Source organism: Cynocephalus volans, chromosome 1 (genome assembly GCF_027409185.1).
Source record: "Cynocephalus volans isolate mCynVol1 chromosome 1, mCynVol1.pri, whole genome shotgun sequence".
Taxonomy (NCBI): Eukaryota; Metazoa; Chordata; class Mammalia; order Dermoptera; family Cynocephalidae; genus Cynocephalus; species Cynocephalus volans.
Window position 1 is genome coordinate 197,720,614 of NC_084460.1, and position 26,435 is coordinate 197,747,048.

The following is a 26,435-nucleotide window of genomic DNA, read 5'->3' on the forward strand; positions in this document are numbered from 1 at the left end:
TAATAACATAAAAATGATAAATTCCTATTGCTTTACTTTGTTCTAATTCCTGAAAGCGGAATCATCAGGTGAAGAGATATATAATTGGTTAAAAAAAGTTTTAGTTTAAATTTTTGTTTTTAGCGGTTATAAAATCACAGTTTAAAGAGTTGACTAGGTCTGTAAGATTGTTAAGAAACTATTTGTCTTCCTCTCTACCATCTCCCTGTCTCTAGAGGCAAGTTCTTTCAACATTTCAGCTACATCCTTTTGTATTTACCTCTGTATCTCTAAATAACACCTCTCTTTTGTATTTCTTCACTATTTTAGACATTATCTATTAGCTTTCTACATCACAGATGAGAATTTGGGAATCTTTCATCTCCTCATCTGCAGTCCCAAACACATACATATTTCACATTAAATACATATTAAATAGATAATTTTGGATTATCTTCCCCATCTTTGTCCCCATCCTTTACATGCATAGTTTGTCTCCAGGAGTTATTTTATACATAATTTCTCTGGTCCCATGTTTCACCACAATTAATTTTTTCAAACAAGGACATGTGATCCAAGTTGGATCTATTAAGCGTTTAATTCCCAGGAGTTTATAATTTAGACTGAGGTTTAGTCACTCTGAGATTACTGAGTTGGTAATATATAAATCTGGAACTTATTAGTAATCATATCCTACCCATATGGACCAAGGATTAGAATAGTGGTAGGTAGCTATACAATTTCTATTTAGTGGAGATTTAGGAGTCACAATCTGATTTGAGTTGAGTGTGTGGTAGTGATGTTACAGCACTTGGCTTGAAGCTGCTACCAAATGCACTCTTTTTATTTAGACTGTATGTTTATCTGGAGTGGCTCAAGAGATGAAGCTGCATTAGTGCACAAACTGATTTGTCCTGAAAGAGAAGATTGAAATAATCACATAAAAACAAATAGAGATGAAAAGTGGTCTTGATGGTTTTTAAAGTTCCTTCCAGAGGTCTGACTGCATTCCTGCCATTGGGTTTTGTGCGACACCTGATACATTTTGTGTTTATGCTTATGCTTATGCCAGGAGTATTCCATGAGTACCCAGTTATTTGCAACCAACAAGGTCCTTAAAAACCAGAACCAAAACCACATATCACAATATCCTTGTTCAATCTCAACTGTGATTTTCAAGCCAATTTTGAGGTTACTGCAAAGCACCAAAAAAAAGCATAGCTGGCCTCTTTCTCTCAAGCTGCTGATTCATATCTTTCCTAGGACAGAGATACTTAAATAATAAAGGACACTTGAAGATCATTTAGGTAAGAAAAATGAAATTAAGCAGAGTAGGTAACAATATAAATGGAAATTTGAAAGCAATATTTGTTACACATAAGAGCAATAAAGTTAATGTACCCAGAATTAATTAAAAATTGTCCTATGGTGAGCAGAAAGTTCATGATTGTTGAAGCTGAATGATGACTAACAGGGGATTCCTCATAATGGGTACATACAATGTTTTCTTTATTTATGGACTGGCCAGTTAGTTCAGTTGGTTGAGTGTGGTGTTTTAAAACCAAGGTCAAGGGTTCAGATCCCCAGACTGGCCAGTTGCCAAAAAAAAAAAAAAAAAAAAAATTTTCTGTGTTTTTGTTCAGAATATTCATAATAAAGTTTAAAAAATTATCTTTATTGTATTTCCATTTAAAGTAAATGTTTTAAAGAGAAAGGCAAATGTAATGTACTTAAACTATTCTAAATAAAAAACTAAGAAAACTAACAGAACTACAGAACCATCCCTCTATGTTTTTTTGTTTTGTTTTGTTTGTTTGTTTTTTTATTTTTTTGTCTTTTTTTCGTGACCGGCACTCAGCCAGTGAGCGCACCGGCCATTCCTATATAGGATCCGAACCCGCGGTGGGAGCGTCGCTGCGCTCCCAGCGCCACACTCTTCCGAGTGTGCCACGGGCTCGGCCCTGTTTGTTTTTTAAAAGATGACCAGTAAGGGGATCTTGACCCTTAACTTGGTGTTGTCAGCACCACGCTCTCCCAAGTGAGCCATGGGCCGAACCTTATGTTTTGTATTTTTAAGGGGGTTATTTTGATAGAATCTGATAACACTTTTAAAGTATTGAAAAATCATAAATATCTTCTTTATAAAAACAAGGACTTTAAAAACTCTTAGAGACAGGAACAAATAAAAACTAACTTCTCAGCAATTTAAGAGATTTAGCCAACAACATTTGATACTTGATAAATCAAAAGAAATGATTAAATTTCTTCTCTTATTTAAACTAATAAAAAATCACTGACCGGTGCACTCACTGGCTGAGTGCCGGTCACGAAAAAAAAAAAAAAAACGACAAAAAAAAAAAAAAAAATAAAATAAACTAATAAAAAGTAATAAATAGGGCCGAGCCTGTGGCGCACTCGGGAGAGTGCGGTGCTGGGAGCGCAGCGATGCTCCCGCCTGCGGGTTCGGATCTTATATAGGAATGGCCGGTGCACTCACAATGGCTGAGTGCCGGTCCCGAAAAAGACAAAAAAAAAAAAGAAAGTAATGAATACATATTCTTGAGAACAGGATTTATTTGAAAAATTTAGATAACTCACAGGTGTTCCTGGTGCTACTCGGGATACGATTACAGGCATCTTCTGATCATATCCTCCCTTAAAAAGAGAGCAAGTCAAATATTACTCAAATATTACAAAAATAAGAACATCTTAATTTAAAAACTGAGTACAACATAAATTCTTGATTACCTTTACATTGAATCCAAACCTTCCATTTTCATCCGGTTTCATTCTGATTAGAACAAGATTATCATGTGGTATACCACCATTAGGCTTAAAAAGACAAAAATAACTTGTAATTTTCTTCATTTATAATTTGACCTTCAGATATGCATGAAGCATGCATTTTGTATGCTTATATTATCTACAGTATAAAAAGAATCACAATTCTAATAAAAATGCTAGTTCAGGAAAGTAAATTTCGTTGACTAACAGCTTGCAGTTACCCAAATTAGATATTATTCTCTCATGCCTTCTTGTCAGTACATGCTAGACTAAAAGTGCCAGGAACAACAGGGGCCATGTCTGTACTTATTAACCGCTATAGCTCTGGACCTGGCTCAAAGCTTGATGCCTAGCAAATGCTCATACACGGTACATGAATTCAAATGATACTTCTCTACTTGATATATGCGGTTTTTAAAAATGTCTTTATTGAGATATGATACCTACTGAAAGTGTATAATTCAATAATTTTTACTCTAGTCACAGAGTTGTAAAAAGATCACTGCTGTCTAATTTAAAAATATTTTCATCAGTGCCAAAAGAAATCTTGTATGCATTAGCAGTCACTCACCATTCTTCTACCTTCTAGTCTCCAAAGCACCAGTCAGCTACTTATCTACTTTCTGTCTCTACAGATCTGACTATTCTGGACATTTCACATACATGGAATCATTCAACACATGGCTATTTGTTACTAGCCTTCACTTAGTAATTCTATGCCTGCTCTTTGAAGGGAAGCATTTGGATAATTCTTATTTATATTTCAAGACGCATATCAGAGATGATCTCTTCTAATTAGTTACTCTTATATACTCTGTGAATTACCTATATCATTTCTAACAATAGAACTTTTCGTACTGCCCTCAAATTATCTTCCTACTTACTCTAGATCCCATCCTTTCTTCCATACTCAAGGACATTGCCAGCAATTCTGTACTCTAGTGCAGTATCTGTTTTCCCATCCTTCTGGGAAACACTCTCATTTCTCCCTTTTTAAAAAAGGAGTTCTCTTTAGATTTCACTTCATCATCCAGCTACTGTCCCATTTCTCTCCTTCCTCTTGGTGCTACACTTCTTGAAAGAGTTGTCCATATTTGCTATCTCTATTTCCTCTAATTCCATCTTCCTAGAGTCAAGTTTGTATCCCCACTACTCCACCAAAACGATTCTAATTAAGGACACCAAAGATTTTCACACTGCTAAATCCAGTGTTCAATTCTGTCTTCATCTTTTTCACCTGACTTACCAGTAGCATTTGACAAAGTTGGTCACACTCTCTTTCTTCACCCCAGCCAGTTGCCTAATTTTCCTTCTATCTTTCTGCATTTATCTTCTCAGTTTCTTTTGCTGGTTTCTTTCACCTCCCTCGTGTTTACCATTTGGAGGACCAAAGGCTCAGTTTCTGCAACCTCTACACAACTTCCTTTGTGATTTTTACTGTCTTGTGTGTGTGTTTTTTTTTTTTTGCGGCTGGCCGGTATGGGGATCTGAACTATTGACCTTGGTGCTACCAACACCAGGCTCTAACTCAGTGAGTGAACAGACCAGCCTTCTGTCTCATGGTTTTAAATACCATCAACATGCCATCAACTCAGTGTTATAACTGCAGCTCAGACCTCTACAGAATCACGTCTCCAACTGTTTTCACCTGCAAATGGATTCCTAATAGGCACCTCAAATTTAACATGTTCCAAACTGAGCTCCTAATATTCTACCCATACCTGGGCCATCTGTAGCCTTTCATATCTCAGTAAATGTCAACTTTATCCTTCTAGTTGCTTAGGCTGAAAACACTGGAGTTAATCCTTGATTTCTCCCTTTCTCTAGTACTCCACATCTGTCCATAAGCATATCACGTTAGTTCTACTTTAAAAATATATTCAGAATACAATTATATCTAATTCCTTCCACTGCCATCACCTTGGACAAACTACCATTACTTGCTTGGAATACTGCAATATCTCAACCAGTATCTCTACTTCTGCCCTGCTTTCAATCTATTTTAAACACAATAGCCAGAGTGATTCTGTTACAACTTAAGTGAGATCATGTTACTTCTCTTCTCAGATATGTCCATTTGCTTTCTATTTCACTCAGGGTTAAAAGATAAAATCCTTACAATGGAAGGCTTTTAGGATCTGGCTTTCTCCTTTACCTATCTCATCCACATTTGCACATTTTCCTCTAGCCACATTGATTCTCAAGGTGTTCCCTGACTATATCAGTCACAGTCCTGTCTTTGTACCTGCTATTCCCTTAGCTTACCTGCTCTTCTACTACGTATCTACATAGCTTATCACTAAGTTTATCCCTAGATCACAGTATTTAAAATTGCAACACTACTCCTGAAATTCCTAGTCCCCTTCCTGCTTTATTTTTCCTCCTTAGCATTTACACTAATACGCTATATATTTAAATTATTTACCATATTTACTATTTGTCTCCTCCTTATCCCCAGAACACAAGTCCCTTGAAGGCATGCATTTTTTTCTTTTCTATTTTATTCAGTTATATCCCCAGAGCCTATAACAATGCATGGCACATACAGGTATTGAATAATTTTTGAAGGAAAAAACAAACTAGATTGTACATTATGTAACAGCAGGGACCATGTCTTATATATCTTTGTATTCTCACTACCACCAAAGTGCCTAGCACACAGCATAAGTTTAATAACTATGAATCAATGAATGAATGCATGAATGAATGATATATAAGAACCACCACACAGCTAGCACCAGAGTTGTCATTCATTTTTGGCAAGAATTCTGATCTCTTTTTGATGTATCCATGGTAGTGGAGCAACAAGTGTGGGAGAATAGAATGGTGTTCTCTTGATTTCAATTCTAGATAATGTGAGGAGACTGTGGGTGAAGAAAGGAGAGGGCAATGAGTATAGTGGCCACTAGAGACTTCTGGCACTACATGTCAATCAATACTTGCTGTGGACCGTCCCTTCTCTGCATATTATTTCTTTCTCTTATTTCCCTTTAAGTTTCCTGAAACACACCCATATTTCTGTCTTCAGGAACTTCTTCAGGAGCAAAGTGTATCCTTAAAATTTACTGACAATCTCACTTCCGGTTTATTTACATCTACTTGAGAGAGCAATGAAAAATTCATAAACCAGGAGATTCTAACAACTTATCATTTTGTTGTAGTAAAAGAATGTTCTTTAAGGCAAAAGCACTAAAATAATTCTTAAATTATTTTGTAGAACAGAGAATGGTCATACAGTCCAAGAACATGCACTTAATTTCAAAAGGTTGATGAAAATGATAAAGAGTCTGTGCTAATAAGGAATTATATAGTAAAGTTAGTGGTAGTACAGGTATGTTTTGCCAAACTGAAATTAACATAAATTTGTCAAGAACTTAACTTCTAGAGCAATAAGAATTTTATAAATGATGACAAAATGGAACTCCACAACTGAGTTACACCATGGCACAGTTCATGACCACTAATATGATAAAAAAGAGAAAGTACTGTAATATAATTTACAACTAAAACATGCCACAGTGCAAAAGAAATTTCATTTAGGATTAAAAAAATTCAAGGAAAAGTGAGAATATTTGAAGAAGCTACTTACAGTAGGTTTTTCAGGGGAAGATGGAACATCAAATGTTTCACTAATATGGTTTTCCAGATCTTGCTGAGAATGTGAAGAATGAATTTGAGTCCAACTGTTTTTCTTAGACTGTTTGGGTGGTAAAGCTGGAGGTTGTCCATCTCCAGGGGTCTCCCTGGAGACAAGAAAAAAGAAAAATAATAAATATTTTGGAAATTGTCTTATAGAATTGTTTTCTTAAAAGTTAGGGTCAGATATTTAAAATGCCTTATAGGAGACAGGCTTTAAATACCATATTTATTTGCAAGTGCCATTTTTTAATGAAAACTTTCTTAACTTGGAAGTAGTAAATCTAATTTCCTACTTTATCAAATCTGTAAACACTTATATATTTGTTAATTTGCTCTAACAATGTACACATCTTTCTAAAAAATTTTTTTAAGTGGAGTCATGGGTAGTCACGGAATAAGGCAGATAAGGAGAACTCAGAATTGAAAACTGAGCTGTTCAACAGATAAAACACCTGGTACAGTCTAATGAACTTAAGTGACTGACCTACTCTATGTAGAAATAAAACATGATTCATGAGAGCAATGAACTCACTGATGTGACAAGGATTAAAAATCTGAGTGTTGAGATCATCACTGAAGAGACAACACTGTAGGAGACATTGTCAGAGTATATGACGTAAGGTGAAAAAGCAAAAGTCCAATCAGGAATTGATTAAAAGAGCTAAGTATGATAGGGGAAACTTCAAGTTAGAAACTGTAGCTTTTAAGAACAAGCATAATATGTGTAACAACATTAATTGTGAGTTTTCCACAAAGGCCAGAAGAGGGAACCAATGGTTCAACTTATGTCCTAGGAAGCATACATACATGGAAGTTGTGCAGTTTGTGAGAAAGTGAGAGAATAGGCAAGGGGAGGAAAATGGTTCTTGATAAGAGCTGTGACCATTATTGAGGTTACTATCTATCTCTGAGATGGCAGGAAGTCCTATGGAGAGGTCCTCTGGGGAAATAAAAGAATTACTGTCTCACTGCCTAAGGACAGGTAAGAGAGCTGCTGCATCAAGCCACATGTCTGCTGCTGTGGTATTCGGGCACAGATTTCACATAGTATCTACTCTTTTGTTGACTGACAACAGATATCTAGCACCCAAGCTGTAAGGTCCTGAGAAAGTAGAACTGTGTTAGATATATTATTGTTTAAAATATTCTTCATACCTCCGCCTTTTCCCAGACATCACACTTGGCCATATGACTTGCTTTGGCCAATGAAATGTAGGTAGAAAGTGGTTATGTGTCACTTTTGAAAGAAAGCTTTAAGAAAGAGCTCATGATTCATTATGCTTCTTTTTTTCCTTTGCCATAGACTAGCCAAATCCCAAACAGGGACTGTTGTCAGTCTGGGCCCTGGAACGAAGACAATGTGTAACAGAGCCACAGTTGACCCATGCTGTACGTATAATGTGAGGAAAAAATAACCTTGTTGTAAGTCACTGAAAGGCTCATTTGATATTGCAGCATAAGTTAGCCCAAGATAACTGATATACAGATCACTGCCAGAGTGATCTTTGGACACACATGTTCTCATTTGGTAGAGGAGGTGTGAACTTATTTAGAAGCTGGCTGCTAGATACCTGGTAGATATGGGTACTGAAGCTGAAAACACGATTAGTGTCAAGGAAGTCAGTTGGGATTAATAAATGATGTGATTGTATGGTCCTCCATGGAAATTTCTCCTAAGAGAGAATAGAGTCCTCCTGAAATTTTATAATCTGGTATAAAATATAACCACTACATAAGCAAGTAATGACCACTCAGCCTAGACATTGGTGTACTTCAGGACATGAATGCTCTAAATTCTGACAAGTCTATAACGACTGCATCAGAGCACACACCCTCTTTTTCAGCAAAAACTTCATTGAGATCTGCCTTAAGGGCCAGGGATTCCCCAAATAGTAGTTTTTATGCTACTTTAAACTGCCAAGAACCAAAACCTCTAAGGACCAATACATTCAAGTGTTGCTGGTTCACAGAAATGTTTCCATGAACTAGAATAAAACATGTTCCTCAAACATGGCCTACTACATGGGATTAGAGCAGATAAAGATGGATGTCCCTAGGCAGAACCTCACAGACGTGACATTCTAAAAAGCAGTTGATAAAGTCTCCAAAAGTTTACAAAAAACAGAGGTCACCGGAATCCACACATATTAATCAACAGGTCTCATGCTTTACTTAGGCCTAATTGTAACCCTTAAGGCAAGTTGATTAGAATTTTTTTTTCTGATTTTTCATAGTTATCATACCCAGAAAGCATTCAGCCTCAAAACTAACGACCTGTGGGAAAAGGTATACAGTTGAGATCAGATGGGAGTAGTTAGCAACTTTCCTTATTCTTGGTCCAACTAACAGTCTTAATATAGTGCTGAGTTTATAGCAGGACAAACTCAAGCCTGATCTGCAGTGGAATATCTAAATGAGCCAAAATTAGTGTGTATGAGCATAACAGTGGTAATCCTCAGTTACATGAAAAGGACAGCACTGATGTTACAGAACAATTTAGTAAAACTGCTGAATCTCCATTTTTGGAGTTAGCGCTTAGGCACATATAGTCAAAAAAGCTCAGAAGTCATTTTTATTGTGTACTTTGGATTAGAAATAATTGTGCTAGAACAGTGGTTGTAAATTTATGGCTTGTGGGCCAATTTTGGCCAACACACATTTGGACCATTCACTGTTTATAAAAACAATGTGAGTTAACTGACTACACTTAAAAAATTACATACAAATCTGGATTTTCAGAAAGAATAATCTGGAAACTCTGGAAAGAATACGCCTGCAATACCAGTTGTCAAACACCAGATAAAGACAAGTGGCAGCTGATGCCTTTATATAAGGCATGGGCACTTCAACTCACATAAATCCCCACCCAGTGTTACTTGCCAGACTCCAGTGAGTATTTGAGTATAACCTCTTCTTAAATTTTCAAAACAGACAGGAAGACAAAGATAGGAAGAAAGCCCACATATATAAGCTTGGGTTGGGATTTAAGCCAAATTCTAAAGAAAAGGTAAGAAGAATGGAGTTTAGGCTGAGACACAGTATAGGACAGTAAAACTTTATTTATTTATTTATTTATTTTTTTTTTTTTAAATTTTATTTTGTCGATATACATTGTAGCTGATTAATGCTCCCCATCACCAAAACCTCCCTCCCTTCTCCCTCCCCCCTCCCCCCCAACAATGTCCTTTCTGTTTGCTTGTTGTATCAACTTCAAATAATTGTTGTTGTTATATCTTCTTCCCCCCCCCCCCCCGGTTTGTGTGTGTGTGTGAATTTATATATTAATTTTTAGCTCCCTCCAATAAGTGAGAACATGTGGTATTTCTCTTTCTGTGCCTGACTTGTTTCACTTAATATAATTCTCTCAAGGTCCATCCATGTTGTTGCAAATGGCAGTATTTCATTCGTTTTTATAGCTGAGTAGTATTCCATTGTGTAGATGTACCACATTTTCCGTATCCACTCATCTGATGATGGGCATTTGGGCTGGTTCCAACTCTTGGCTATTGTAAAGAGTGCTGCGATGAACATTGGGGAACAGGTATACCTTCGACTTGATGATTTCCATTCCTCTGGGTATATTCCCAACAGTGGGATGGCTGGGTCGTATGGTAGATCTATTTGCAATTGTTTAAGGAACCTCCATACCATTTTCCATAGAGGCTGCACCATTTTGCAGTCCCACCAACAATGTATGAGAGTTCCTTTTTCTCCGCAGCCTCGCCAGCATTTATCGTTCATAGTCTTTTAGATTTTAGCCATCCTAACTGGGGTTAGATGGTATCTCAATGTGGTTTTGATTTGCATTTCCCGGATGCTGAGTGATGTTGAGCATTTTTTCATATGTCTGTTGGCCATTTGGATATCTTCCTTAGAGAAATGCCTACTTAGCTCTTTTGCCCATTTTTTAATTGGGTTGCTTGTTTTCTTCTTGTAAAGTTGTTTGAGTTCCTTATATATTCTGGATATTAATCCTTTGTCAGATGTATATTTTGCAAATATTTTCTCCCACTCTGTTGGTTGTCTTTTAACTCTTTTAATTGTTTCTTTTGCTGTGCAGAAGCTTTTTAGTTTGATATAATCCCATTTGTTTATTTTTCCTTTGGTTGCCCGTGCTTTTGGGGTCGTAGACAGTAAAACTTTAGATTTCAGGACAGGGGCTACCTACCTTCTCATTGTCTTATGTAACTTGCTTGTTGAAGTAACTTCTCAAAGAGTGCCACACAGGCTCTCCAGATGCCTGGTTACTCTAGGAAGTTAGGTTGGCCTGAGCAGCTCTTACAATCTAATTATGTGCTCTCTCAGTAATCCCAGTAACTGTTTCCCCCTTCTATGCTTCCAAACTCTACACACCCACAAACACACACACACATCTTTAAAAGTAATCAAGAATGTCAAAACAAACTCCTGAAATTCATATATTGGGCAAAGGTTATCAATTATGTTTTTAAAGACACACTCCAAAAATATTAACTCAATTTATTTTAACAAATAGCTTCCTCCTTTATGTCTAATGTAGAACTATCATATGCAATCAAATACTTAAAACAATTATCTAGGAAGTTGACTTTCATAGGTAAACCATGCATTATAATTAGAAGTTATAAAACATTAAAAATAATGTAATGAAATAGATCAATTCTTAAAAAAGATACTATGAGGGGTCTTCAAAAAGTTCATGGAAAGATTCATACTATCTTTTAATTCTATTTTCCATGAACTTTTGAAGTACACTTATATTTCCAGAAACACACACACACACACACACACACACACAAATCTGCAAAGTATAACAGAATATACTTGAGAGAATAACCAGGCAGCATAATAAAACACAGCAGAAATAATTATAGGAAAGAATCTATAATTTAAAGAGAAGGCCAGCATCTACTAACAAGTAGTTTAGAAGGGACTAGGGAAATAAAAACCAAAGAAAGAAGTAGGAACCAGGGCTGTGGCTGGAGACTAACAAATAGAAGCAATCATCTGGTTTAAAAATGGGAGATGGAAAAGATCTGTCATATGAACAGTTAGAAAGAAATGAAATCCTTAAGAGATTATTTTAGTTACTTACAAAAAAGAAAAACGAGCAAGATAAACCTTGAAAACTGTGAATTAAAAAAAAAAAAATGTTAAAGGCCAAATTGTACACACATACCCATCAAAGAAGCATAAAGTTTATTCTAATTTCAGACTAGAAAACAAAAACTATATCCTTGGTAGACACTAATACAAACTTGCCAAGAATGAGAGTTCTTTTTAAAACTCCTGTTTTCTAAGATACACGCCAGGAGATCATGTCTCATTTAACTACAATCACTAAGGTCATTCTAATCGTCACTAGACATTTAATCTGACTTATATTACACCAGACACAGATAAAATTCTGATTCAAAATTCAGTCTTCCTGACATTTTGACTAACTTATACTGATATTAAGAGTATTTCAAAGTAAACACCACTTCAAACTGATTACTAATTAATGCTCAAGGCAATTTAGAAAATGAACATTAACCTCTTGGGGATATGATTAATATATATGAAGGTACTTCAAAAAATCCATTAAAAAACTGTTAGGATGGCCTTGGCCACGCCCTGCCGACACGTGCAACCAGCCTAGCAATGACCACTGACCACTGAGCTGCTGCAGGAAGTGCCCTGGGCTCTCCCAAGCTGGGGCGGTATGGGGCCGAGGCCCTTGGCCACACACCTCCAACACCTGCAACCAGCCCAGCAATGACCACTGAGCTGCAACAAGGGCCCCGTATTCTCAAGCTGGGGTGGTGTGGGGTGAGTGCTTTTGCCACAGCCCCCTAACATCTGCGCCCAACCTGGCAATGACCAAGCCACCGCTAAAAGCCCCTTGGTCTCCCCTGTGGGAATGAAGGGGGTGCCACAGGCCTCATTCCCGCCCCTCCTCCTTCCTCATTCTTCAATCCCATTTCCTTCCCCTCTCCCCTCTCCTCCCAACTGCTCTGCAACATCATAGAATGTAAAAAAAATAATACTAATTTAAAAAAAACCCAGAATTAAAAGATAATACACATCTTTCCATGAACTTTTTGAAGAACTCCAGTGAGATCAGAATTGATGATATCATATTATTTTATCAGTAGGAATCTATTCCAGAATAAGGCTCTCAGACCAGAGATTCCTGGTTTCGACCAAACTCAAAGTCCCTGACTTTGACCTTAGCTCCCAAATGCAAATAACAGAGATGCTGCTTAGAGATGGATTGCAGCTATAGCAGCCCAGGGACCTACAATTAGTCCTGCTCTCACAAATACAGCTTCTAATATGGTGCATCCTCTGAATCCCTGTGGCTTGATATATCCTTCTATCCATACTTTCTTTGGTTCTTTTATTTCTTTGTCCTAGAACAATCTGGTATTTTCAGGATTCATTAATATATTGCTAGACCTGATCAACACTAGAAGAGAAATTAAGTAAAGCTGAATTTGTAGATGGAAGTCACCAGTGCCAGTAGATGAGAGGGTCAGAGGAAAGGCAAAGCTTTGAAGACTAAGCAAAAGGAATTGACCAAATACAGACAAAGCTGTGGGGATAAGACTAGAACGGGATAGTCTAGGAAAGAATGGCTCAGGGAAATGAATTTAACCCTTGAGGATATGAAGTATGCATAGAGTGTCTTGTGGATTAGGGACCTAAAAATAAAGTTGAGAATTCAGAGAATTCCTGACTATGTTCAACCAGGCACCCATACATCAAACATGCAGCTGAATAAATTATTGATAACATATTAAAAGCTGTCAGTATATATATATCCCCCCAAAATTAATGGAAAAAAGCTATATAATTTTTACATGCTTAGAGCAACCCTACTAGGCAGATACTATTATCACTTAGTTTTTAACAGGTGAGGAAATTATAGAGACAAAATAACTCATCAAAGGTCACATAATTAGAAGTGGTGGAACCAAGTTTTAAACCTAGTCTGAATCCAGAGCTTGTGTACTTACCACTCTGTTAAATAGTTGCAACTCAAAGAAAATAACTGCAAAAAGCAGGAGAAAAGTTATTTTAAATCAGAGGTCTCTAAACTTTTTGTAGCAGTGGAATCTTTTCTTCAAATGAAATGTTTCTCAGAAGCCAACTTACGGGATAGATAAAACCTAAGCACCTCTCCTTCCTGCCAGTATCTAGGCCTCAACAGAACTCCTAGGACTTATCAGAGAATATCCTGAATATGACTATTTTAAATCACCCCATTTTGATTATAAATGGTAATACTGCTATATTTTAAGTTCTAATAGAAATGACACATTTTAATAAACAGAAAGCAAGATCAGTAAAGATCAGGGCTTAAATATAGTAAACATGGATGTATTTATTGCATTTATTTATTTTTTTGATGACTAGCTGGTAAGTGGACCCCAGCCCTTGACTTTGGTGTTACCAGCAACTGTGCTATAACCAAGTGAGCCAACTGGCCAGCCCCATACTTACATAAATTAATAACATTTTTAATTTAATGGTTTTAATATATCTAAAACCACTAATTTGTCTAAAATGTTTGGGAGGGAGGGACAGCACCAGGGCTCAAAACATATACTGTATAAAATTTAGCCACATAAAAAATTTTATTTGCAAAGTGCCACCTGTGTTAACTTTTGGATGCTAAGAAAAAAGGGAGATGGGAAAATAATTCTAAAAGTATTCCAAATGCCCAACTTTCATATTAGACTTTTTCCCCACAAATAACAGACTTAATTTAAACTTTGACATTTTGGAAAATGTTAAGTGGAAAGCAAATAATGAAAACATTATGTTTAAGTGTACTTTGCTGGTAAGAGAGCAACACACTGTCACACGGTAGCAAAAGATTTGTTAGAACTGTCAATCAAGAACTGGGGAAAAAATTTCCTGACTTATATCAGTCCAGTAAACTTAAAATTTCCTCACGAATACTTCAACAGTAGCAGGAAAGTAGCATATTTTTCAGTCAAAGCAGTTCCCTGTTGCTTGCCTTTAGCAATTTGTATCCCAATAAAAAGTAAAAATAAAAATTTAACCACCCAATTCACATGCTCTGTAATTATTTTTGTAGAAACACCTGGGCTTCCCTGTCATGTATTAGTAGGAATATATTAGTATTTGTGATGTGAATTTATTACAACAAACATCTTTTAAGTATTTTAAAATTAATTCAGGGATACTGTTTATGTCATAAAATCACAAGCTAATAAAACAGTCTAATTTTTCTGTGGAGCATTTAAGGAAAAGAAGAAAATGGTAGACTATGGTCTCTGTTATCCCTAACTATAAATGATAACTTTATTTTAAACAGTATGAACACTCTGTATTCACTTCAAAAACAGAGAACTGGTGAGATGATTTTATCAATTAAAAAAAAAAGAATATATGAAAGACCTTAAAAAAAAGAGATCTATTCCACTATATGTTGAAATGCTCTGTGCTTAATCCAACATATTGTTTGAATTCTTTTCGCATTTGGCCAATGGTAAAACTAAACTCTATGGATTCCAAGCTGCAAAATATTTCTCTAAATTGCAAACTAAAAAACAAAAAAAACCCAAAAAAACCCCAGTCTTATCTGCAGTATAAAGTTCTCCTGGCTGGTTCACATAGGGAAGGCCTGAGTTTTTATTCTGTATATACGAACAAGTGCTGTGAATATGGCTTTCTCATCTATAAGATGGGTATTAGACATCTTTCCTACTTCATTGAGTTCTCCTGAATAGCAGTGAGATAATTTGTGTAAAAGCTGAGTGTAAGCAACTAATGTAAGTTATCATCATTAGGTCACCATTAAGCTTATCTTTTCAGAACTCTCATTTTTCAACTGGGTGAACTTCACCTGCAGTGTTATAGATTCAAAACTGAATACAAACACATACGCTTTATAAAATACATGTCCAAGGAGAAAGCTCCAAGCATTTTAAATTCTTGTGGTTGTGGGTGCTGCAGATTAGATGCCCTCCCAACTTCATTGAAGCTTAAATCCGCACTGTCACTGTTGGGGGTGGGAAATCCTATTATGGTAATTGAAAGATGAGGCCTTGAAGAGGTGATTAGATTGTAGGACCATGCTACAGTGCATGGATTAATAATGGTGGCCACGGGCATGGTTTGGAGGGCTTAACAAGAGAGTGAATGAGGAGGTTAGTTTCTCATTCCTGGGTCACTGTCACTACCACCAAGACCCTCACTAGATGTGTTCCCTGCACTGTGGACTTCCCAGTCTCCAAAACCACAAGCAATAAATTTCATTTTCTTTATAAATTACCCAGTTCCAAGTATTTTGTTACAAGCAACAGAAATGGACTAATACAGAAAGAGAGGAAGCAAAAACTCCTCATGATCCCAATCTACCCAGAACTTGCTTTTCCACTTCAGGTCAGGAAAGCAAAGCAAATGTATTTTGAAGGGGCAAGCAGTTTTTGCGGTCTGTGAATCTATAAAATTTACATGGGGAAACATTCAATTGTGTGTGTTTGTGTGTCTTTCTTTTAAAAAGTGCCCTTTAAGCTTCCGGTCAAGATGGCAGAATAGACAGTCCCTAGCAACACTCTCTCCCACACATCAACCAATTTACAACTATCAAAAAGCAGCAACAGCCAAGCTGGGGCCACTAGAGCTTAGGGGAAGAGGAGGAGAGGCCTACGGAGTGCATGAAGGCAGGAGAAGCCATGATGAGAGAAAGAAAGGATCACTCCCACCATTTCGAGCCTGGGCTGCTTCAAGGCTAGAGCAGGTGAACATATGGAGCAAGAGCTGGCAAAAGCTGCAGCTGTGCCCTTTGTATGAAGTTGATTGGAGGTGGCAGAGGAGACGAGGGCCTTAGCGGCCCCCAGGCCAGTAAGACCACTAACAGAGTTCTCATGGACCCACATAGGAGGAGCCCCAGACAACTCAAAAAAGGAGCTACTCAGATGCTGGTTAGTCACTGCAATGGATGAGTGCATGGCCCATCCCATGGGAAATGTTTGGACTACAGGCAGTGGGGGAGATGGTCTCACAGGGGGCACAGCATGGACAGCTGATCTGCCCTCAAATCAGCACAGGCCCATTCAGTGGAGACTGGTCAGGAATATAGAACTAAAAGGGGTGCAGTTTTCTGTAAAGACTCAGGCCCAGACTGAGCTTCCATACAACCCAGGTGTATCAGACCTCAGAAAATGCAAAAGTGATTATAACGTCAAAAATTAAATCCTGAACTACACAAAAAGCCTTCACCAGGGACTCAGTAGCAAAGAAGAAGTTTAGCTCAACCACAGGATTCAAGTGCTGGTACCTGCAGCAAGTTCCCTCATTTTAGAAGTAAGCAAAGGACAACAAATTAGTTCCAGTGCAGAGTTTAAGTGGTGGGAACAGTGAATAATCCAACACAGAACCGAAAGAAAAAACAAAATATTCACAGATCAGAGAAAAAGTTTGATATTAACCTTAAAGGTCTAACACCACCAAAGAACGCCTGTAAAACCTAGAAGGACTGGAAATCCCCTGGGCTCCCAAGCTGGGGAGGGCGGAGGGCCACAGGCCTCAGCCACAACCCCCCGACAACCACATCCAGCCCAACAACGACTACCAGGCCACTGGTGGAAGTGCCCTGGGCTCCCAGCGGGTGCAGTAGGAGGGCCAAGGGCCTTAGCCATGCCCCCTATGACATCCACAACCAGCCCAGCGACGACTAACAAGCTGCTGCAGGAAGCACCCCAGGCTTCTAAGCCAGGGTGGTGAGGGCCAAGGGACTCAGTCATGTCCCCCAGACATCCACAACCAGCCCAGTGGTGACCACTGAGCAGCCCCAGGAAGCACCTGAGCTGAGGCAGTGGTGGGGGGGCCAAGCAACCAGCCCAGCGATGACCACCAACCCACTACTGGTAGTGCCCTGGGCTCCCAAGTTGGGGTGGTGGGGGGCCGACAGCCTCAGCCACAACTCTCTGATATCTACATCCAGCCCAGCAATGACTGAGCCACCACCAGAAGCCCCCTGGTGTCCCTGCTGGAATGAGGGGGGTGCCATGCGCCTCGACCATGCCCCCCCTTCCTCCTCCTCCCATCTTATTTTCCTCCCCCTTCTGATCTCCCCTTCCCCCCAAATGCTCTGCAAGAACATCTTAGAATTAAAAAAATATATATATTAATAAAAATAAATAAATGCCCTTCAAAAAACATTAAGATAATGTGGTTAAACCTCAGGAGTTATACTGTTTTGTTTTGTAATAGTTATTTAGGCTTTTGAAATTCCTCCATATGGTTCATTTTTATGTGATCAGAGTGTGATTTTTAAATTAAACCAATTCATATATTTCAATCATGTCCTTAGTTACAATACTTTTTAAAGTTTCAGAATTAGAAAATACATGATTATCAAAAATAAACTAAAAAGTTTAGAATTATAATTTTTAAAGTAATAAAATATATTAAATTATCATCAATCCTATCTCTTGCCTATTTATTCCCCATAGGTGCCACTGTTCAGTGTGTATCTGTCCTACTCTTCAATTCTTTATAATGTATATTATAAAGACACAATCAAATGTTGCTCCAAGATATACATTATCAAGGCTAAACTTCTACCTGTCTTGATAGCTTACCCAGTCTTTCTTGGCTGGCCCTACAAGGACAACCATGGCTCACATATCTGGTCATGTTTTCCCAGAGTACTTATAACTGCTTTGCTGACCAATCCATCTCTCTTTCATCCATCACTCTCAAATACATCCTTTCTTTAACTCTGAATACATTCACTATATCTTATATCCCTTTCTCTTCGACAATTAATGAATTGTCTTACCTATCTTCTAAGTAGTTTACTTTTTTCCCAATTCTCTAGCCATGTTTTTACTTGCATATGAGTTGTGTGTATTACATAAGCCAATAAATTGAGATATTGCATATTAATATAAGTGTGAAGATTCTGCACTAAACTGATGGAGTATAAATACTGAATGAAAAAGCTGAATTTATGTATCAATCAATATGTAATATGAGGTAAGAAGAGATTTTAGAAATCATGTGTGCATGCTTTCTATGACTTGTTTTCAGTGTGAGGTCATCTTACTCAGTTCTCCCTTGTTATTTAATTTTCCCAACACGGTCTATTCATCCTTATGGATCCCTTCCTCAAAAAATATTAAGAAAGCTCTACCTCTTACTACCCTATACTCTCAGACAACAGTACTAAATTATCTGCAGGAATATTTAAGTGTATGCACTAAAAATTGAAGAACAGTTTGAGTCAACAAAATACATAGTGGCTGGGTTGGTGGGGGAGAGCCAACAAGAACTCTCAGGGACAAATAAGCACATTTACAAATATATAAATTTTTAAAAATTGCATAAGTAACATCTTGTATAAAATATCCTAACTTCTCTGATTATTTCAAATGAAGAAATTTGGGGTATCTGAAAATACATTATCAAGAAGTAAAATGAAAAGAGGCCTTACGGTGATGATTCCAGAATGATGCTATTAGCTTGTGTTGATGATGGAGATCTCTGATTCACAAATACTTCACTTGGGGAAGTGTGAACCACATGGTCTACCAAATGACCAACTGACGATGGTCGTAACCGGGTTCCCTCTTGTGTGAATGCAGAATTTCGACTAAATGAAGACAGAAAAAACTGAATGAAAATATGCTTTAATTCAATTTTGCCCATTTTCTTAATTATATGACCACATCAGAATGTGAGTGTGTGTTTTGAAGACTAACCATGTGGACTAAGTCTCTGATAAAGACAGTATGATGGAAACAAAAAAGAACACAGAATGAGAAGTCAGAGATATGAGCTGTAGTCAACAATCTGCCACGAGGATTTTACCCATTCAGTCATCTATTATCTTTAACTACTTTAATGTTTCAAGGTTTTAGTCACTATAATTTCGTCTTATTCAGCATTTATAAAAAAAAAAGAAGTTAGAATAATTTAAAAATATCTTCTAGTATGAATTATTTTTTAATCCTTGTAAATGTTTTCATTTATGAAACTTTAAGTCCTAAAAGTAAATAATGAATGCCATATTTCGATCTTTATAAGTCACATAAATTATTAGTCATTACAATTATTAATTACAGTAGTAATATTTGAGCATATATTTTGTGCTAGACATTGTTCTAAGCAATTTAAATATATCACTTCATTTAAGTCTCATAACAATATTATAAGATGCTATTATTATAAATATAATTTTGTAGATGGGGAAAATGAGAGAGATTTATTAACTTGCACAAGATTCAAAGTACAGTGATTCCAATGTTCATGCTTTTCACCATCACACTGTACTCTCTCTTTAGAACCAAAAAAAAAAAAACCTTTTTCAGATGATATCTAGAATTGTTTCATTAACCTGAAAACTTAATCACAGCTACTGTTAATTAATTATTTGAATCATCTGGTTTAAATTTTGTGTTTCTATATTTCACTATAATTATAATTACTTAGTAGTGCTGGTAACAAATGGAGAAATGGCTGACTGCAAAAGGGTGCAGAAAAAGAAGGTTCTGAATTTTCTTCAAATAAGCTGGTGAGCCACTAAATATATGCAATATTTTATTAAAAAAAAAAAAGATTAAGCAATCTGCAATTAGCAAGACAGAAACTACTGAGTCCATTTTTTCTACAAGCAAAGAAGACACCTAGGTATTAAAGTTCTGTTAACCAAACTGTTTATGTACATATTGTACTTCCAATATGGTAGAAATTTATTCTTTGACAACACCCATCAGCGACGTAACTTTTAGAATTTAGTGCAAATTTATTCAACATTCCTGTGCATAAAATATTTCCAAAGGAAGACTTCTTCAAACATTAATTTCCATACTAAAATTAAAAGAACCTTTTGGGTTAACAAAGCATGTTAATATGCCGACACACTTTTGTTTACCATTATCTTAATTACATACATATATGAGTATTACATATAACACATTTGATAATATTATAAAATTAAGATAATCAAAATCTTTGGCTAGTATAAATTTATTATCTTCACCCAAACAGCTTTTGTGAGAAATGCTACACTGAAGGACATACACAATAAGTGCTGAATCACACAGTGCTTCTTAGGACAGATATAGCTAAGCTTGTTGGGGCTGGTGTTAAAAAGTGGTAGAGCTATGGTTGGAGTGGGGGTTTAAGTAACAGAATCACAATCACCTGGAAAGTATGTTCAAATAATATATGTTCCCCTAGAAATTCTGTTGGTAATCCACATGGAAAAAGATTATGTCAACAACAACCATATGAGAGATGGTTAGATAACAGATCTCGATTTATTGGCTAGGGACCCTTACTGTGAAAGTCAATTGTTGAGGAAAGTGAGGGTCTTTATTCAACGCTCTACTCTCTTATTCCCCAAGGCTATTCCATGACACTTCTACAATGAGCAGCAGGCAAAGAGGGAATAATGCTGCTCTGGAGCAAAAGAAAAAAAAAAAATCAGGTTTGATCAAAAGCGTAAAATTTTTACATATTTTGATCTTCAGGTAATGGAAATATATAACCAATAATTTAGAAATTAGCAAAATGAACACTTAATGTTGGTCAGTACTTACTGATTAGGAGTTCCAGGTGGAGACCGTGATGGGAGGCTTTGTGTTTCTAACCTGTCATCAGATGCTGAATTTCTGCTTACTATTTCCCAATCCATTAATTTCCTTACCAAGGGCTTACTTGGGGACCTGCAGAAAAAATTTCAATAATATGCAAAAAGATTTATTTTTATATCCCAAACTATGAATAAAATCTTAGAATTTGTTTTAATAGATCATATATAGATGAGTCAACATAAACAGTTTACTTATAAAAAATTAATGCATTTAGAGGTTATTTACCAAATAATTTCCTAAGAAAGTACATTTGCTTTATATGAAGAAGGAAGGAAAGACAGGCTAGAAAGAGTAGGATAGAGAAAAAAAGAGAAGAAACAGGAAAAGGAAGGAGAAAGGGAAAAAATGAGGCAACAGTTTGCTACCAAACGTTTTTTCAGATGTTATAAATATTATAGACATTGCCTATTTCTATTCCAGAGTATCTGAAACTCTAGCTTATCTTGGGATGAATTAAACAATTCCTAGCGTATTATCTTCTGAATGTCTTTAAATCTAAATCCTGATCCTCTGCCTCAGCAAAGACAGGACAAAAATGATAATTATACATGTAACATTTTATTTATAATTTTTTCTTTTTTACATATAGTAGGCCATTGAATTCTTTTTTTCTTTTCTTTTTACAGAAACATTTTGGAAGGTTAAAAATTCTACCTTGTGGCGTAGAATGGAAGGATGTACACTTTATTACCTATCTATATATTGTCACCTATCACATTGATAAAGATGAGAACTAAACAATCTTTTAAGAAAAAGATGTTGATATTGATTTATGCAGTTCAAAAGATATCATCTATTCGGAGATCAGAAGTCCTTACAATTTTAAGAATGTTAACGAGTCTTTTTATATGCAAATTGAGACACTGGCCAAAATTCACTGAACATATATGACATCTATTTAAATGCCTAGTTTTCTGACATGCAGAATTAATATGGAGGCTAATACAATGAATTAAACTACTTATATAAAATATATCATCTTATAAACAATAGTTTTGTACTTCAATAATAAATTCACTGAAGCACATAAAAATTATGTACATTCCTTTCCATTACATTTCAATGAAAAACAAAACAGATGCTGTTATGCTACTTCAAAAACCAGATCATAAAAATTTGGATAGAAACATCTATTTGTGCAAAATAAAAAACCAAGACTATTTCAGTTACAGTTCATTGGACTCATAGGACTTCATTATGAATTTGGATTTACTTACACATTTTCCAGTCATAAAAAAGAACTGCACTTAGCACTGTGTTTACTTTTTAGCTTATCAGGATTTTTTAAAAGTTGGCCATCATTTTTTCCCTCTCATCATGTACTAAGTATGCACTTTTGTATGGGCAAAAAAAATTATCTAGCAAGGCACAAAGCAAAAGTAATATTAAGTTATCCAATTACGTTGAAACAATGAGATCATTACGAATCAAAATTCTAATGTTATTAAGTTTGCAATTGCACTGTCAGCCTAGAATTTCCTTTCCAATATCTTAAACATGTAAAAAGAAATTGACTGGACTAAAAAGCATGGTAACACTGACCAAAGAGTACTCAATAAACTGTTATGTACATAGTAGGGAGCATTAAAATAATGATGAGTAGAGACACTGAATCCTTCCATTAGACAAATCACTAAAGTTTCTTTATCTAAACATCTAAACTGACTAATACCTACGATCCTCAGGTCCCTCTCTGCCTCCTGAATTTTATGGTTTACTAGTACCTAAATTTTCATTACAACATTTTAGCTTATTAATTTTACTAAACTATAAATAACTTAATTATGAATCTAAACCACCCAAGTGTCCTATCATTTCAGGAATTCATATCACAGCCAAACCCTTTTTGGTTTGGCCTAATGGCATCTCCTTAACTTAAAAACTAAAAGAGATGTAATGTTATCAGTTAAAAAAAAAGACACTGACTCAGATTTCAAAGTAAGCATGAACATTTCCCATTATCAGGAGACTAAATTACAGGGATTTTTTTTTTTAACTTGAAGACAACTCAGGATACCATTAGTCCAACACCCTCATACAGTATTGTAAATATTCTTATCAGTCACAACCAAGTGAAAAGAAAGTATATTATCTCATGCATTTGGTTTTAAAAATAAAGATTATTAACTTATTTAAGCTCTTCTATTAATGTTAATTCTTAATATTAATAAACTATTCTTTCCTCATATATTAGACTGTAAAATGTAAGCTACAAGAGAATTTAATAACTATAGTCAGGAGAACTACCTTCATTTTCTGAGAGAGGGAAAAAGTCATTTGAAGGAAAAAAAAATCCAGCATACTTACCTAGTATAAAGCGTGAGAAGACTTTACTGTTAATGGACTAAACATGGTTGAAAATGCTATAAATTTAAAACTAAATTTCAGGTATTTTATTTTATTAACAGTTTTAACCTCAGAGACCCACCCCCTCAAGCTTGCTGTCTATGTTTCCTGTTGAGCGTGGAAATTTCAGAGAAAAAAATACCACACTGCATCACTGTGTTTGCTATGTGGTAAACTTATTTTCTGACCATGGCACCTTATTTTTCTGTTGTATGAGAACACTGTTTTGCTCTCTTCTTTGATATATATGGCAACTGAAAAAGTGTGAAAGCAATTCAAAGAGTCAATTATTAGAAAAAGAAAAAATAATAACATTTAATTACTGCTAAAACAAATCTTATCATATAAAAAGTTTAAGCAGACACCTTTTCTATTTATACTGCCAACTAAGATTCCAAGAAAGACAAAAACTCTAGAATTTTCTAATAATTTAAAAATTAACTTAATAATTGTTAAAGACATTAAGTGAATTTTGATAGACAAGCATCAGGTCATCATGAAAAGATTCTGATATATTGGCAAAACAATCCCAGAAAAGCTTTAGTCTTTTGGAGACAGAGGGATCATTAAAACAGCTCAGTACTATTAAAACCTTGTCCCAGCTGATGACTCATTATTTCAAGGAGGACTCATAGAATTCCAACAAAACAAAGGAACAGGAGAGTTATTTCAGGCTTATCTTATTAGAATTTTAGCTCTACTATTCATTGAATAATGCATTTTTAAAAAATAAAATAACCTGTTAACTTCGTATTTTAATAATGGATACAAAACATACAATTAAGATGCAGGTATAACTCTGCATATTTCTAAAATCAGAAATGATAAAAACATTAAAACATAATGCTTCTAAAGAAACCATTTGAATGTAATATTAACCTTAATATATAAATACGCTTATTATTTGGTACTCATATTGGGACATCATACTACAGTACAACTAGTAATCAAATCACATGTTCTATATTTTTTATAAATATCAAGCAAAGAAAAAAGTTAAGCTTATTGTTAGTAAAGGAATAAAAAAGGTATAAGGATATTGTTATGGTATAGTCATAACACTAAAAATCAGAAAAATATTTTGATTTTAACAAGTACTGAAAATGAGTGTTGCAAATAAGTTATAGTACTAAGAACTAGAACAAATACATTCTAAATTAAAACAACAAAGTTGACAGGAAGTAAACTATTTCTTAATACCAATTGAAAGAAAAACAATTTCATATTAACATTTTACTGTACATTTCATAGTTGTATAGGGCTTTAGTACTTTTTCTTCTTCTTTTTTCTTTTAGAACTTTCTAACTGGAAATTATGGTATCTAAGACTGTATAAGGAAGGATTTTGGATAATTTCAATAGTCACATCTACTGGGGTAGGGATCTCTGTGTTCTCACTTTCTTTTTTCTCTCTTTCAAAATACAAGTAACCAAGTCACTAATGTGGTACCAAGATTTATATTTAATAGAGAAAAAGACATTTCCCTTAGAAATCTAAAATTAAGATAAAATAAATGGATTTCAAAGCTTTTTTGAACAAATGCTGAAATAATTTCATCATTCAAATTTAAGTAAACTTATCACAGCAAAATCTATAGCCCTGACTAGCTGAATCCTTCCCACATCAAGGCATTTTCATTGACTGTTTTCCTGTTTGGGGTGTATTATTCATTGACAAATCAGGATGAAGGTAACCCCAGAATGAAGGGAAAAAAAATGCATGTAAAATTTATACATTTATTTGTTGGCAGATGGCCGGTAAGTAAATTTTATTATTCAAATACACTAAAAACATGTTTCAATAATATTTTGTTTCAAATGTCCTTACTTCAAGGATCTCATAGCATTATTTCAGGAAACATTACTGCGATAGCCTCAGATAGTCTTAGCAATAATAACTACTCTGGAGGCAGTGACATGGCAGGGTAGAGGGAGGAATCCTAAATTTAAATCTACAGTTTATGATAAAAAGAATTTAACTGTTTAAAGTTTTATTGCCATTATAAATGAGCAGATTTTTCAACATCAAAGAAAATACGCATAACATGTTAAGTGATAAAATCAAGCAACAAAAAGTATGAAACAACTTTGAAACTAATATACACATACATATAAGTATCTCTGTGAGTATATGCACAGGAAAATCTTGAATAGTAAATACCAAAAAATACTTTAAATGATTGTTTCGGGATGAGAGTTTTCCTTACGTTATTTGACTCTGTTGGCATTTTAAAAGACAAGGAGATATTACTTAACATTGCTAGAAAAAAAGAGCAATTTTCACTTTTGGAGGGAAGAAAAACAGAAACACAAACTCCTTTGACTCAGAAACACAAAGTAGGAAGGTCTTTTGAATAAAGACCAAGAGCAAAATTTAAACAAAGTAAAACCAAAAGCAAAATTCTCTAGTTCTCTTTATTAAAACTTTTGTCTCCAGAAGTAGATGCCAAGCACATAACTCTTTAATTGAAGGACTTACACTCCCTAAGTCATTTTCACTGAAAACCAACTGTCTCTAACACACCTCTATTCAATTGATCAACTTCTGCTAGTTCTACCTACAAAATGTTTCTCAAATTTGTTCCTTATTCTCCATTCCATCACCAATGTTTTAGTTCAGGCCTTTATCATCGTCACTTGGATTAATGCAATTAACCATCTAATTGGTCTCTGGATACCCAGCCTTTACATACTAATCCATTCTCTATTTTTGCTTATAAACTATTTTCTAAAATATAAATCTGATCATGTAGTTTCACGTGTTAAAAAGCAAACTGACTACAACAGACCCTAAAATAATGAAGCCAATAAATGGCATACAAACAAAAAAGCAACTTATCTGTTTCTTAACAGTATGATTTAAATAAATATGGAAATGTGTTGGTTAACATATGACATGTGATTTTATTTCCCAAAAATGTTTAAAAAAAGGACACCAAACTCCCAGCAAAATGTTATATTGATAATATAATACTGGATTCAGCCTATTCAGAGCTACGATGCTTGGTATATGATTAATGCTCACATTTTAAAAAAGAATCAATAAACTAGACAAACTAGTTTATCACTCCCTCAACGTAATTTATTA

General features: G+C 35.4%; 1 protein-coding gene across 3 annotated transcripts in view; it reads right to left on the bottom strand.

Moving 5' to 3' along the window:
- The window catches only part of PTPN4 (protein tyrosine phosphatase non-receptor type 4), a 214,065-nt gene that overhangs the window by 25,255 nt on the left and 162,375 nt on the right, over nucleotides 1–26,435 (bottom strand). For all 3 annotated transcript variants that reach the window (XM_063092274.1, XM_063092261.1, XM_063092266.1), the window contains 5 exons: nucleotides 20,949–21,074; nucleotides 18,839–18,997; nucleotides 6,353–6,506; nucleotides 2,728–2,811; nucleotides 2,578–2,634 (listed from right to left, as the gene is read on the bottom strand). In XM_063092274.1, coding sequence (XP_062948344.1) covers nucleotides 2,578–2,634; nucleotides 2,728–2,811; nucleotides 6,353–6,506; nucleotides 18,839–18,997; nucleotides 20,949–21,074 — 580 coding nt within the window. The remainder of the gene's footprint in view (nucleotides 1–2,577; nucleotides 2,635–2,727; nucleotides 2,812–6,352; nucleotides 6,507–18,838; nucleotides 18,998–20,948; nucleotides 21,075–26,435) is intronic.